General features: G+C 33.6%; 1 protein-coding gene across 1 annotated transcript in view; it reads right to left on the bottom strand.

The window, feature by feature from the left end:
* The window catches only part of LOC136038352 (gamma-crystallin-2-like), a 41,912-nt gene that overhangs the window by 21,636 nt on the left and 3,812 nt on the right, over positions 1-16,464 (bottom strand). The window contains exon 2 of the mRNA XM_065721424.1: positions 7,609-7,717. Within this exon, the coding sequence (XP_065577496.1) occupies positions 7,609-7,717 (109 nt within the window). The remainder of the gene's footprint in view (positions 1-7,608; positions 7,718-16,464) is intronic.

Raw genomic sequence — 16,464 nt, 5'->3', positions numbered from 1 at the left:
TCCTTCATCCGCAGATCATGGCCTAGCCATCTCAGCCTTTATTAACGTTCTTATGTAAAATTTTATTATATATTAAAAGCTATTAATTTTATATAATATGCGCTTGTTTTGTATATATTTCACATTTTAATGCTTAGAGATGAACGCGCTACCGCGTCAAAGCATGTCTTCAAAAAATAGATGGCTCTATAAACCGCAGTTGGATAGTTCTAAATTGATTGGCTTTCTCACAATTTCCACTTGATGGTATTTTGACCTTAGTCGGGCGAAATTCTTGTTTTGCCGCGGAAATTGGCAACATCCTGTATTGTATTATCTCATACAGTTTGAAATAGGTGCCAGAACCTTCAATTTCCGTCCGAATAATCCTCTCTCGATATGCTATAACCACTGGTTAATTGCAATTAGACTTGAAAAAAATCATCAGTCATCAACTTTCTTATGAAAAACGAAAATATTTTGTGTAAAACTATAAATTTTCATTAATAAGCTTGAAACTTTATTGATTATACATTTCTAGAGTTAAAGCGAAAAGCATTTGCTTTTCGTATACATATTATTATTTAATTCTTTTTTAGGTTTGTTCCTACGCTCTTTAGGTGTTCTTTTTACTTTCAGTTCGCTCTCATGAACTGTTTAAGTATGTATATTTCTCTGTCCCAATAACTTTGTTTGGATACCTTTAAACTTCACAATTTTTTAATATTTGTAATCAGCATAAAATAGATATTTTGCTGTCAAAACGAATTAGAAACAGTTTTTTCTTCTAAATATCTAAAAGAGTTATTTTATAATATATTGAATTTTTTCAGCCATTGGCTGGGGCTAGGGGTAAACCCCACAAACATAGCAATTTAACCTTTCAACTATTCTAAACAAAATGACTATCTTAAAATTCAGGACAGACAACTTTGGGGATAAGGGGATGGAGACGGGGGACTGCCTATCGTCCAATTACTTTCAATTTTTGAAAATAGAGCTATAAGTTTCAATCTCCAGTCAAATAAGCCTCCTCCGAGACTTACACAACCACCCGTTCCACAAAAACCTTAATTACCCCTGGTTATAACTTACAAGAAATACCCACGAGTTCTGCAAGGTTGTGTCGACCCTGAATAATTACTTTATGATCTTTTGATAATTTTGAACTAAAAGGCTATATTAGAATTTTGATCAGATGCAGTTGGGGAAAAGAAAGCGTGGGGAGGTGGCTGTCCCCAATCACTTTTTACTATTATAAAAGAACTAGAACTTTCAATTTTTCAGTCAAATAAGCTTCCTCCGAAGTCTAAATATATGATTTGCCACTTAGGCATAAATTACAAGCCTTATCCACCATCTCTGGGGATTGTGTCAACCCTGAAGGATTTGCAATATGAAATTTGGACCATTTTGAACAAAATGGCACTTTCAAGGGTTAGATCGGATCCACTTTGGGAAAAGAGGATGTGGGGGGAGGGATCTATTTGCCCTTCTTTCACTTTTGACTCTTTAAAAGATAAATAGAACTTTCAACGTCTAAAAGCGTCCTTCGAAGTTTATACAGCCATCTTTTCCATAGAAACCACATATGCCCTGAGACATAACTTCAATCCTTGGCCCCGGGCTCTGGGGGTTGTAACAACCCTGAAGGCATTGTTATGTAATCTTTGGACTATTTTGAAAAAAACCAGTTATCTTGAATTTTCTATGGGAAAAATTCGGGGAAAAGAAGGCTTAAGGGGCCTGTTGCGAACCTACCACTTTTTGACTCCCAAAAAGGAACAAGAACTTTCAGTTTTAAACCAATTGAGCCTCCTTTAAAATCCATGCGATTACCCCTTCAGTAAAATCGTCCATGCCTCCGAAGAATAGTATACAACCCTGGACTCTGGGGAGCTGTTTCAGCCACAAAGGCATTGTTATATAATGCATGAACTTTTTTTTAAAGAGAATACTAATCTAAAAATTCTGTTTTCTGTCTTTGGGAAAAAAAGGGAGTGAGGACAGGGGTAGTTAGACTCAGATAATTTTACCTCTTCAAAAGGAGCTAAACCTTTCAATTTCCACTGAAATGATCCCTTTCGGAAGTTTATCTGACCACCCCTTTTGTAAAACCCTTATAATTTATGCCCCGAAGCATAACTTAAAGCACTTTTGCTGGGTTCTCTGGCTTTTGTCTACCCCGAAGTTTTTAAAAATGTTCTTAAAACCATTTTGAACAAAATGACTATTTCAAAATTTCGACTTGATGCGTTTAGGAAACATAAGACGTGAGGAGGGGGGGGGGGGGGTACGAACTTTTTTTACTCTTAAAAAAGGCACTAGGATTTCCGATTTCCAATCGAATGATCCCCCTTCTATAGTTTATATGACCAACCCTGTCATTTGAAATGCTTTTTGAAAAAAGTAGTCATAGGCAGTGCAATAGGGATGCCTAAGCAAAGAGCGATGTGGGCACAATGTATTATTTATTGTTCTTTTTTTTGTTTTTGCAGACCAGGGCACTTCGTATAAAAAAGGAGGAGCTCATTCGCATAGAAGGAGAGGGGACAGGGGGCTCATTCAACTTAAAATTGAGAATTTTAGTGCCCTTTGTAATATTGGGGAGTGATTGGTGGGCAACCAGCCAGCCCCAAACATCATTTCTCAAATCCAATCAATTTTTTTTTATAATCCTTTATTTCAGCAAAGTTTAAAAGTCCAGTAATTATGTCTTTGAAATAACAACCCCCTCCCCCCCAAAGCTCTCAGGGCAAGGGTTTTAATTTGTACCACGGGGGCGTATATGGTTTTATAAGAAGCGGTGTTCCTATAAACTTCGGAGAGGACTCATTGAATTGTAAATCGATGAATTGAAAATGACAAGGCAAATGATCAAAAGGTAGTGTTTGCGTGCTACCACTACTACAACTACCACCACTACTACTACTACCAGTACTCCATTTACGATATTGAGGGGAAGTTTTGAGCTAAGTCAAAAGACGATACGTACCTTGTTAAAATAGCGAATCTGAAGAATTGACTTGAGTATTAATTTGGAACTTTCAGAGAATGCTAAAAGGGGAAGACCATCTCACCAAAAGGCATTATATGCACACTACTGCTAATACTACTGTCAATACTATTTTTACAGTTACTGCTATTACTTCAACTAATACTTCTGGTGCAACTGCTTGTAAGGGTAACACATTAGTACTACTGCTGCTAATAGCACTTTTGCTATTGCTGTTAATGCAACTACTAGTAATACTGATAATACTTCAGTGACTGCTATTATGCCTAAGGTTATGAAGGTGAATCTCTTAAGGAATTTGTTTGCGGGAGGGGGATGTTTGAAACTGCATGGAACTAAAATAAAAAAACACTATGCCCCCACATTTTGTTAAGAGGATTTATCAGAAATGACAGTTGATGGTATTAAATTGAAATTCATCACAACATGCCACTTGTATGCAGGTTATCAAAAGGGTGGAACAGCAATATCCTATGAACAGTTAGTGTCTGAAGTTGAGACTAGAAGGGCTTGTTTTGGTGGATGTTGAACTAACCAAAAGAAAATATTTGCATTCTAGTGCTACTGCTTTTACTCATACTACCACTACTTCTACTATTGTTGCTGCTTCTACTGCTACTACTTCCACTAAAGTTAAGTCTACTACTATTAATTCAACTAGCACTGCTGCTACTAAAACTAAAGGAATTAACGTGAAAAATTTGAGAGATTTTGAAACTGCATGGAACTAAATCAAAAAACACTATGCCCCCACATTTTGTCAAGAGGATGTATCAGGAATGCTTCAGGAACAGCTGATGGTATTAAATTGAAATTGTCAGCGGGTGTTGAAGGTGACGTTGAAGAAACCAAAGGTGCTGTGCATATACTGCTACTAACACTACTGCAATTATTGCTGCTACACAAGTGAAGAGTATTAAGGTGAAGCTTTCAAGGTATACTTAGGCGGATGTTGACCTAAATTAAAAGGTTCTAGTGCTATTTTTAAGAGCCCAAAGAGATTGGAGGGCAAGAAGCGCTCCTTCCGAGCCCATTCATTTTTCAAAGACATCCTTTCAAAATTTTGAGACAGCTATTTTGTTAAACATAGTAGAATGGTCCAGCAACTATGTTTCTACGGGTTTTGAATATGTCAACCCAACACATTATGTATTTTCACATAATGTCTTAAGACTATATGTTGCTTTAAAACGAAATCAAAAGGCATTTTATGTATGGTTGCCAATAAGACACTTCAGCAATATATTGAGAACGACATTCAGTTGAAACTTTCAGGGTTACTATAATTACTACTTCTGCTCTTACCATTTAAATAAATCAAAAGACTTTACGTGCATCCTGGTTGTCAAAGAGAATAGATAAAAATTTTTGCAAATAAAATTTTTTTTTTTGGTCAACTTAAGGAGGTATAAAATTAAATTCAATAATGCTATTTGTGTTAAGATTAAACATTGGAGAGAAAATTTCTCTAACATAGAAATTGCAAGCCAAATCGTAGATTCTTATAGAAAAATAAACAAAAAGATGTAAAATATTATTTTTTCTATGAAAAAGACACTGTATATAAAATTCGGACAGAAATTAATTTAAAAAAAACTTCTTCCCCAGAACGAACAGAAATTGCAAAAAATAACCGGGTTAAACTCAAAACGAGCAATAATTAACATGAGTAGGAATGATTTCATCTCAGGATCAGAAGACAATTTCCACTTTACTGAAAAAAAACAAAAAAACAAAAAACAAACAAATGACTGTGGATTATCAGTTTAACATCCATATAATTAAAATCATTCCTTAAAGTTCTAACAATCTTTTATCTATTAAAGTAAGAAAAAGTGATAAAATTGAAAATGTCTTTCGTTTTTCAGTAAATTGCAAATTTTGTTCTTGTCTTGGAAAGGCGCTGGGCTTGTAAGCCCTACTCAAGTCAATCATTGCTTGTTTTGAGCTTCACTGGGTTATGTAATTTTTCATCGTTTTGGGTTTAATTTAGTTATTGAAGGTTATTTGTGGTAGTCTTACGCTTGGAAGTTTATTTGACTTTATTTTTGCTCATTTCTGGTGTAATGGAGCTCTTTACTTTTCTGTGAATTTTTTTTTGTAGGAAATGTTTTTTAAACCAGTAATAATAAAACTTTGAAGCCTTACGGCCTTTATCATAGACACCGCTGTAACGTTGCCTCTGATTCTGTTTTATTCAATGTTATATACGATGTTTGACTGTCGTTTATTCGAGTGTATAGATTATGTTATACTACCATACCATACCTACTACTCTATACCATACTATACTATACCTACTATACCTTTGCCTATCAATGTTACCTGTTATCTATACCAATATATACTATACCTATATCTCTATTCAATATTATATACGATGTTTGACTGTCGTTTATTCGAGCGAATAGATTATGTCATACTACTATACCATACTATACTATACCATCTATACCTCTACCTATCTATGCTACCTGTTATCTATATCAGCTATATATATATATATATATATATATATATATATATATATGTCGTTTATATATACTGTCGTTTATTCGAGTGTATAGATTTTGTTATACCTTTAGAATTATCCTATACCACTATTCATCCCTAAGGGTAGACTCACAAACGTCTTCAGGTCTACAGAGGTCTGAGCCTTTGCTTCCACCTCTGTACTTGGGTTTTCCTTACAGTGTTTTAAGTCCCTCGTCAGTTATAAATCCCTCCCTAATGAGAGAGAGAGAGAGAGAGAGGAAGAAAAAGAGTAAGAATGAATAAGGCTGGAGAAAAAGTATTTCACTTTTTCATTAAATAAATTTCTTTTATGAAAAAGTGGAGGAGGGCAAATGAAACAAGTCATATAATTGAGCATATTTCGGTTCAAAATGTTTAATTCTTTTTATTGGATTTCTTTGAGCAAAATAATCGTATGTCCTTCTTGTTATAATTCCTCATGATCTTTAAAATTATAATGCATAAAATTGTGCAACTATCTTTTATCTATTAAAGTAAGAAAAAGTGATAAAATTTAAAATGTCTTTCGTTTTTCAGTAAATTGCAAATTTTGTTCTTGTCTTGAAAAGGCGCTGGGCTTGTAAGCCCTACTCAAGTCAATCATTGCTTGTTTTGAGCTTCACTGGGCTATGTAATTTTTCATCGTTTTGGGTTTAATTTAGTTATTGAAGGTTATTTGTGGTAGTCTTACGCTTGGAAGTTTATTTGACTTTATTTTTGCTCATTTCTGGTGTAATGGAGCTCTTTACTTTTCTTTGAATTTTTTTTTGTAGGAAATGTTTTTTAAATCAGTAATAATAAAACTTTGAAGCCTTACGGCCTTTATCATAGACACCGCTGTACCGTTGCCTCTGATTCTGTTTTTTTCAATGTTATATACGATGTTTGACTGTCGTTTTTTCGGATGTATAGATTATGTTATACTACCATACCATACCTACTATTCTATACCATACTATACTATACCTACTATACCTTTGCCTATCAATGTTACCTGTTATCTATACCAATATATACTATACCTTTATCTCTATTCAATATTATATACGATCTTTGACTGTCGTTTATTCGAGCGTATAGATTATGTCATACTACTATACCATACTATACTATACCATCTATACCTATACCTATCAATGCTACCTGTTATCTATATCATATATATATATATATATATATATATATATATATATATATATATATATATATATATATATATATATATATATATATATATATATATATGTCGTTTATATATACTGTCGTTTATTCGAGTGTATAGATTTTGTTATACCTTTAGAATTATCCTATACCACTATTCATTCCTAAGGGTAGACTCACAAACGTCTTCAGGTCTATAGAGGTCTGAGCCTTTGCTTCCACCTCTGTACTTGGGTTTTCCTTACAGTGTTTTAAGTCCCTCGTCAGTTATAAATCCCTCCCTAATGAGAGAGAGAGAGAGGAAGAAAAAGAGTATGAATGAATAAGGCTGGAGAAAAAGTATGGGAATGGAATCAATTAATAACATTTTTATAAGTCAAGCTCATTATTGGTCTTCAGTAAGAGGCCTGTTTCCACTGTCTTAACAGGAAAATTGTAAGGGATAAAATTACTAATTCCACTGGCTAATATAAAATTGATTTATGAACTGCAAATTAACAGAACGGAAGATATACATACATAATAAATAGAATATAACAAAAAGTTAACAGAAATTTGTTTCTACGTGTTAACTAAAAATTGTCATTTAAGAGTCTTTCGTAGAATTCTCTGACGTTTTGAAATGTTTTAGGAAATTCGGGGAATTTGGGAGAAAAATTCAGAATAGAGAAAAAAAACTATTGCTGATAATTAACTCGGGATGGAAGCTCTGTTTTATGTCTATTCAGGGTATTTTACAACTATTTTGAATTTAAACCGCTATTTTAATTCTTATGTTTTTGAAGGTCTCATTTTTTATCCTTGCCAAATGATTATAACTCCACACATTGTTAGCAGCAAGTTTTATTAGTAAATAGTTCTATCGCTATGAGCTTATAAAATATTACCGGGGTCATTTGGAAAGGTGGAAATAGCCCATTGAGAAGTAAACATTATACCTTTTGTCTTAAATCGTGTGCCAAGTCAGTGCAGTAATCTTCGCCCCAGAAATAACCCGAGGGCAAGTCAGAATACATATTGTATGATGGAGCGTCGTATAGAATCCATCTGAAAAATCAAGAATTACTTTAAGGGAGTATTAATTCATTTAGTGGCTTGTTCAAGTTCCATTTATTTCAATAAAATAACAATAACAAAAACATTATCACAAAGGCCTCAATGGCTCGTTTATTTGGGAAATGACATAGAATAAATAAAGAATGATAAAATTCCCACGAAACAGTAACCTTCATTTCACCTGATAATAAAATACAATTTAAAATTCTTTGCGTCATCGAGGATCCAACGCCAACAAAACAACAACAACAAAAAAAAATTATAAAACACCTAATATTTACCTTTAACAAGAAACTTTTCATCTGTATCTTAAAAGAACCAAGCGTTCGTGACTGCCGGATCTCAGCAGGAAGCAAGTTCCAAGCATGCCCCACAGTCACGGCCAGACCGAAGTCTGAACGAACTGTGTACAAATTTTCTTCTCCTAATAGTTAAAGCAGTCTTGAAAAACAACACGGGACAAACATCTTTCTGGAAGTATTGATATGCCAACGAACATAGAGATAAAACATAAATATCTTTAATCTTAAGGAGGACAACAGGAGTTTGTTTAGTCGACTGGAGAATTCTTGCCACTTTCTAATGAAGATGGTTAAAAGAGCAAATACCGAAGGAAATGTAGACATCCACGCAGACGAACAGTAACATATATAATGATAAATGAGAGAAAAATATAAAAGACGGTGGATTTGAAAAGGAAATACAGGCTTTAATTTTCGAATGGTTCCATGTCCACAAGAAATTTTCACTCTTATTGTTTGAACATGCCACTTAAACGAAAAATTTTCATCCAAAGGAATTTCATCCCAGGAAGCGCACATACCGATCTTTCATTTTTTGATAAAACGGGTATGGATTGTTTGAGTAAATCTTGACTCTGCCGTTTGGAATATGGTTACTGTTTGACTCATTACTTTTAAAACAAAGATGTCGACTCCCTGAAGAGAGTTCAAAGAGAAATAACAAGTCTTACTGCTTGACTACATCATCTGCCAAATTGTGATTGCCTTAGCTGCCTTCGTTTACCAATTCCTTAGATACCGTGGATACACCCTTTTTACAATCCTGGATACACAAAGTGTCTTTTAGTTTAGTTTAACATCCCCACAACATACCTTGAAATTTCCAGCATAATGCTCTTAGTTGTTCCTGCGGTATTATGCACACACTCTTTTGGCCGTACAGATAGTGTTTCTTGAATAAGTTTTACCTCTCCCTTAACGTTCCCTGAAAGTGTCCTAAGATATCTATGGCATTTTGACAACCTGGATACATATACAGTCTTTTGGTTTAGGTAAATAATTATACTAGTCGTGGCAATAGCAGCAGCAGTCATAGTCACAATCGCGGTAGCAGTAGTAGTAGTAGTAGTTGCAGTCACAGGTAGTCGCATAGAAAGTAGCTGCAGTAGTAGTAGCGGGTTGCACATAACATCTTTTGGTTTGTTCCTTCAGCCCCCCTGGGGAATCCCAATTGTAACTGTGGAGGGCACACACGTGGGGTGTTATGTAATACTTCAAGACATTTTATTTTCTTTCCAAAGCGTTTTTATTCTTTCAAGGTTTTTTTTTGTCTTTTGGAGATGTCATTTTCCTTCAAGACGTATTTCTCAGGGAGCCTATATATTCCTAAGATTGTATATCCATATTAGGATTCGAAAGGGATTCCTCCTCAATTGAATGGGGCGCTAGCCAATTTGACTATGAAGACCTTTCTAACATTTTGATTCAGCTAATATATTCTTCATGATAACCTATTGCACGCAAGGAGAATCCCCTGTTCATCCATACTAGAATGATTAAATGGTTCACACCTTTCCAATCCTTTCAATATAAGAGCTAAAGTGTCCCAATATTATTAATTTTCGCTAAATTAGATATACCTGCATCTCACAGCCTTATTAATGTTCTGAAGAGACATTGACAGGTTACGTTTCATAGCATTGGTATCAGATTTTTCATTGCATTAGTGAAATATATTGAAGTTTTATCCTGGATCAACGAATCTAAAGGATACACACTTTTTATATACAAAATTTTTATTAATAAAAACAAACACACTAACCAATATTAAAACACAGAAAAGCAGTTAAAACTCAACAATGGAAAAAGCGAAACTTGAAAAAAAAACTGACATAGGACGATATATGAGCAAAACAACCACGAATTGAAGAAAGGCAGAGGTCGTAGCAACCAATTCCAGAGAAGAATATTGATATTAAAGGTAAACTTAAGCCCTATTAAGAGCTATTTCTGAGGGCTTTTTAGTGAAAATGCCGCGTTTCTTTTTCCCAAGACTATACATATCTACCCACCGTGACAACATTTGGCTGGCCCACCCCTTAGCAACCCATTCCATAGGTGAAGGGTTGCTATTAAAGATAAAGTTTAACCTTATTAAGAGTTATTTTTGAGGGATTCTAATGATCCCTTATTTCTCTGACTGGGTGTTAGATATCAGCCACCCCACCACCAAAACATTCATTTATCACCTCCAACCTTAACTTTAAGCTGTAGAACAAGTTAGTCTAAGCAATTAACGCTACCTTGGTAACATCTGGCGGCCCCATAGCAACCTGATGATACTATTATCCTTACCAAGACATTATCCCAATATTTTCCTAATAAAAATATAATTTAAATCCATTCATTCATGTTTTTTGCATGCTAACCCTTCGTCATACACCTAGTCAATTCACGCCGCAGTATCACACTATGACTGCCCCCTTACACCTCCTCATCATTCCCAAGAAATATCTCAGATATTTTCATGATAGAAATATGATTTAAATTCAATGGTTCATGATGTTTCATGAACCCTCCATGGTACACCATGGTACACCTACCCTTCATGGTACACCATGTGAATTCACGTCACCGTTCCATACCAAGACTAGCTCTCTGGCACCCTTCATCATACCTAACATGTTATACAAATAATTTTAATTAAGAATCATGCTTTAAATCCATTAGACCGTGTTTTTGCAAGAAGCCCCTCCTTGTAATTTAGGTATGGCTGTTAAGTTTTTAACATCACTCCTTAGCTTTAACAAAACACTCAATGTGTTGCAATATGTTTCGTCTTTAAATATTTTTTTTCTTTAGTGTTTAAACGGGCACAGGGTTTAAAATACTTCACTTAATACTTAACATCCCAAGTACTTTTTAAAGAATATAAATGTTCCAACTAAACCCAAAATAACTACTACAATTCTTTAAAATACGAAATACTTTACACAATTCGAAAATAGTTCTAACAGAATAAGAAATAGTTAGTGCTGAACAAAAAATACTTCCTACAAAACTCAAAATTCTAACAACATCCCAAATACTTCGTATTGAATACAAGAGTTCAAATATAATCCTCATAATTCCTACAATTCAAAAATTGGAACGAAATACAAAACTACTTTGCAACATTCTAACATAATTCTAACAGAATGAAAAATAGTGGGTGCAGAACACAAATATTTTCTACAAAACACAAAAATTCTAGAAACACCGAAAATACTTCTTATAGAATACAAACGTATGAACTATTCGCATTCTCTAAAAAGTATTTGGGATGTTGTTAGAAGTTTTGCACAATTAATTTTTAATTCTTTTACATATTTTAAAATTGTGCAATGTATTTTGTAAGAATTATTTTTGTTTATTAGGAACTATTTTAGATTTCATTTGAACTTTTTTTATTCATTAAGAAGTATTTGGGATGTTAGAATTTTTCTTTTTTTTTGCAAGTACTTTGTATTCTGGAAAAAATTATTTTTCATTCTTTTAGTACTATTTTTGAAATGTGTAAAGTATTTTTGTATTTCTTAAGAATGATTTTTGTTTTGTAGGAATTATTTTGTATTTTGAATTTTTTCTTTTCAATAAAAAGTATTTGAGATGTAGTTAGAATTCTTGCATTTTGCTGCAAGAATTTTCTGTGTTCTGCACCCTGTATTTTTCACACTGATAGAACTATTTTAGAATTTTGCTTTGTATAAAGTATTTTGTGCTAGGCTCCAACTATTTTAATTTTTTTAGAACTATTTTAGAATTATGCAAAGTATTTAGTATTTTGTAAGAGTTATTTCACTTTTGTAGGAATTTACTGTTGTTAGATTTTCTGTGTCTTGTTGCAAGTATTTTATGTTCTGCACCAACTATTTTTCATTCGTTTAGAACAATTTTAGAATTGTACAAAGTATTTTTGTATTTCATAAGAATTATGTCTGATTTATAGGAAATATTTTTGATTAAGTTTGAATTTATAGTATTCTATAAGAAGTATTTGGGATGTTGTTAGAATTTTTTATGCTTTTAGCAAATATTTTGTGTTCTACGCTAACTATTTTTCCTTCTGTATGAACTATTTAAGAGCTGTGCAAAGTATTTTCGTATTTTATAACGTGATTTTGTTTTGTGTGAATTGAACTATATATAAGCTTTTTGTAATCTATAAGGAGTAGGCTATTTGGGGTGTTGTTCGAATTTTTCTGTTTTCTAGCAAGTATTCTGTGTTTTTTTTTTCATTCAGTATTCTGTGAATGAAAAATAGACCGACTATTTTCATTCAGTTAGAGCTACTTTAGTATTGTTGAAAGTATTTTTGTATTTGTAAGAATGATTTCTGTTTTGTAGAAATTATTTTAGGTTATGTATAAACTTTTTTGGCATGATATTAGAATTTTTGTGTTTTGAAGCAATTATTGTGTTCTCCAAAAGCCATTTTTTATTCTGTTAGAACTATTTTAGAATTGTGAAAAGTATTTCTGTATTTTGTAAGATTTATTTCTGTTTTGTAAAAATTATTATGGATTAAGTTTGAATTTCTTGTATTCTATAAGAAGTGTTTGAGATATTGCTAGAAATTTTGTGTTTTTGGCAATTATTTTTTTATCTACACAGACTATTTTTCATTCTGTTAGAGCTATCTAAGGAATTTTGCAAAATATTCTTGTATTTTGTTAGAATAACTATTGTTTTGACGCAATTATTTTGTGTTATGTTTGAACTTTTTGTATTCTATAAGAAGTATTTGGGATGCTGTTAGAATTTTTGTGTTTTGTAGGAAGTATCTTGAGTTGGCAACAACTATTTTTCATTCTGATAGAACTATTTTAGCATTTCGTAAAGTATTTTTGTGTTTTTTTTTAAAAAAAACTTTTACGTTTTGTAAGAATTATTTTGGATTATGTTTTTACTGTTTAGTAGTCTTGATTTTTACAGTTTGGCCTTGATTTCTGTGATTTGGTCTTGATTTTTTTGTATTTATCTTGATTTCTAAGGATTTTTCTGGATTTCTTGAAGCGAGATTACCTGTGCCACTAAATTAAGGACCTATATATCTTTTTGTACCTAAAGTATGTTTAGAATAAGGTGTATTTTAAGGTAGATATAAAGATTTTCAGCAGTCATTAGCCATTACGATATAGCCAGACCCCTAATTTCTACCTAATATTTATTTAGAATGAATCGTATTTAAGGTAGAAACAGAGATTTTTATCAGTCTTTAGTCATTAAAAGATAGCCTTACCCCTAAATTAAGGGTCTATAAATTTTTTATGCCTACGATTTGCTTAGAATGAAGTGTTTTGGATTTTTTTTAGAATTTATGGCAGATATAAAGATTTTTAACAATCCTTAGCCGTTGGATATTTTTTCTGGAAAATATCTGAGAATGCCTTTGGAATGTCAAGGGGTGGTTTCATTCAAAAAATATTTTAGATTCTGTATTCTTTTTAAACAATAAGGAAATATAAAATTAGTGTCGACACATATTTCAATACATCAAATGTTTTGCTAAAGCTAAGGAGCGATGTTAAAAACTTCATAGCCATATCTAAAATTCAAGAAGGGGTGGTTTAAGAAAACACGATCCAATGGATCAGTGGAAGAATGATTTTTAACAAAAAAATCTAAAAAAAATCCTAGGAGTGATGAAGGTTGACATAGGGCCCGTCATACTTTGACATGGTAGCGTGAATTGATCTGGTGTATTACGAAGGGTTGGTTTACGAAAAAAATGAATCTATAAATTTAATCCTTGATTTTTAACAGAAAATGTCAGCTAAATGTCCGAGGAATGAGTATGGGGTGCCGGGGGGGCAGTCATAGTGTGAATTGGTGTTGCAAATTAACATGGTGTAGCACGGACGGTATACATGCAAAAAACATGAACCATTGGCCTTAAATTTTTTTATCATTAAAATATCTTAAATACATCTTAGGAATGATGAAGTAGTTCCAGAAAGTCAGACATAGTGTGACACGGTAGCTTGAATTGACATAATGTATCACGGACGTGTTTTCCTGCGATAAACACAAATCAATGGATTTAATGTATGATTTTTAACATAAAAATATCTAAAAAAAAATGTCTTAGGAATGATAAAGGGGTTCCAGGGGTTCAGTCATAGTTTGACACGGTGGCTTGGATTCACATGGTGTATCAGGGAGGGTTGGCTTGTAAAAGAAACAAATCAGTCGGTTTAACGCATGATTTTTAACAAGAAAACATCTGGAATGTGTGTTAGGAATGAAGAGGGAGTGCCAGAGACCGTTCATAGTGTATTGCGGTGCCGTGAATATACATGGTGTATCACAGAGGGTTGGCTTGCGAAATACATGATCAATGGATGTAATACACCATTTTTAACAGAAAAATATTTGTAAAATGTCTTAAGATAGGCGAGGTTGTGCTAGGGGGCCATTCATTGTAGGACACAGTTGCTGGACTTGACATGGTGTATCATGGAGGCTTGGCTTGCGAAATTTTTTATCATGAAAATATCTATAAATAATGATGATAGAAGGTAATAAGCTTACCTAAGCTATGGATGTCAGGTGACTGATTTTTCTTCTAACGATAATTTCGACAGGACCTGTGCCTGTCATCATCAGGTTAATTCAAATTTGAATTAACCTGATGATGACAGGCACAGGTCCTGTCGAAATTATCGTTAGAAGAAAAATCAGTCACCTGACATCCATAGCTTAGGTAAGCTTATTACCTTCTATCATCATTATGTATGAAAGTCAGGTTGGCCTCAGAGAATATATTACATGAAAATATCTGGAAAATATCTTAAGAATGATAATATGTATCATTGGGGTGCCATGGGGCAGTTGCATACTGCCAAGGTGGTTTGAATTGCTTCGCCCGTCATGTTCTACAGCTCAAAGTTAAGGTGGAAGGTATCAAATGAATTTTTAGGCGGTGGGATGACTTAAACCTAACACCAAGTCATAGAAATGAGGAATTTTCTTTAAGAACCCTCAAAAATAACCCTTAATAAGGATTAATGTTATCTCCAACAGCAACCAACCCCCTCTGGAATTGGTTGCTAGAGGATGGGCCAGCTGCATATTGTCACAATGGCGTGAATATGTATAGTCTGGCCCAAAGAAACCGGCATTTTTATTAAAAGCTCTCAGAAATAGCTCTTAATAGGGCTTAAATTTACCTCTAATATCAATCCTTATCTTTGACATGGGTTACTAGGACCCCCGTCTTTTTAAATTCATGTTTGTTTTTGCTTATATTTTATCCTATGTCTGTTTTATTTACGTTTTTTTTCTGTTACTGAATTTTCACTGATTTGTCTGTGTCTTAATAATAGAACCAAGGGCCCTGATTGATTTTTGTGGGAATAAAGCGGGCCTTCGAGAACTCTCTCAGGGGGTGGATGTGTGGGTAAATTTGCTAAAATTTTATTATGTTTATATTTCAATTTGGTCCACAGTGACCTAAGTTTCACTCCCTTTCTTTTCAGAGGGCTTACAAGGAATGGCATGGCACCCTGCGCAGTAGTTGGCAAATGACTTCAATCTAGGAAAAGAGAAGTGCATTTGCCTGAAAATGCACTGAAAAAGAAAGTTTTGTCAAGGCTAAATTTTCCGAAAAATAGAAAAATATATGTCTGATTTTAAGAAATTGATGTGCAGTAAAAATTACAAATTATGAACACAAATTGATTTATAAAGTTAATTCACTATAAAATGTTTTGATATTTTCATCAGTGAATTATTTGCCTAAAAAAAGCGAAACAATCAAAGATGGTTACATGTTTCCGCCACCACCAATGGAAAATATGTGTGGGTGCTAACAATTTATCTATAACTAGCTGTTGGGGTGGCGCTTCGCGCCATCCCAACACCTAGCTGGTGGGGGCGCTTCGCCCAAACCCCAAGCCCCCCTCGCGCGTAAGTCGTTACGCGCCATATTAGTTACGCGCCATTGTAGTTGTGTCCCTGTATCCCACCTGTGAATATATATATATATATATATATATATATATATATATATATATATATATATATATATATATATATATATATATATATATATATATATATATTTCTAACTACGTAAAACTTGCGAATATACAAGATTCTCGGCTGTCCCATTGTCTGTGCATATAAATAGATTGTCAGGTTTACCGACTCTTGAACATGCAACATATAATTGTCCATTGGAAAAACAATCTGTATTCAGATCTATAACTCATTATTCTAATGATTGCAATTGAGCTTTGTTGATGGTGATTGCTAATCGAACATTCCCTGTGTCCCCGTCGTCATTTATATATCCCCCTGTGCCCCCCGGCGTCACCCAGTCTGTAATTTCTCTTTGAGTGTCGCGGTCGTCATTTATTTTCCCTGTGTCCCGGTCGTCATTTTTGTCCCGATTGTCATTTGTGCTCCGGTGTCCCGGTCTGTAATTTTTCTTTGAGTGTCCTGGTCGTCATT

This window comes from Artemia franciscana, chromosome 18, assembly GCF_032884065.1.
Source record: "Artemia franciscana chromosome 18, ASM3288406v1, whole genome shotgun sequence".
In the NCBI taxonomy this organism is placed as follows: domain Eukaryota; kingdom Metazoa; phylum Arthropoda; class Branchiopoda; order Anostraca; family Artemiidae; genus Artemia; species Artemia franciscana.
Note: the sequence above shows the minus strand (reverse complement) of the source record. Positions and strands in the feature narration are given on the sequence as shown.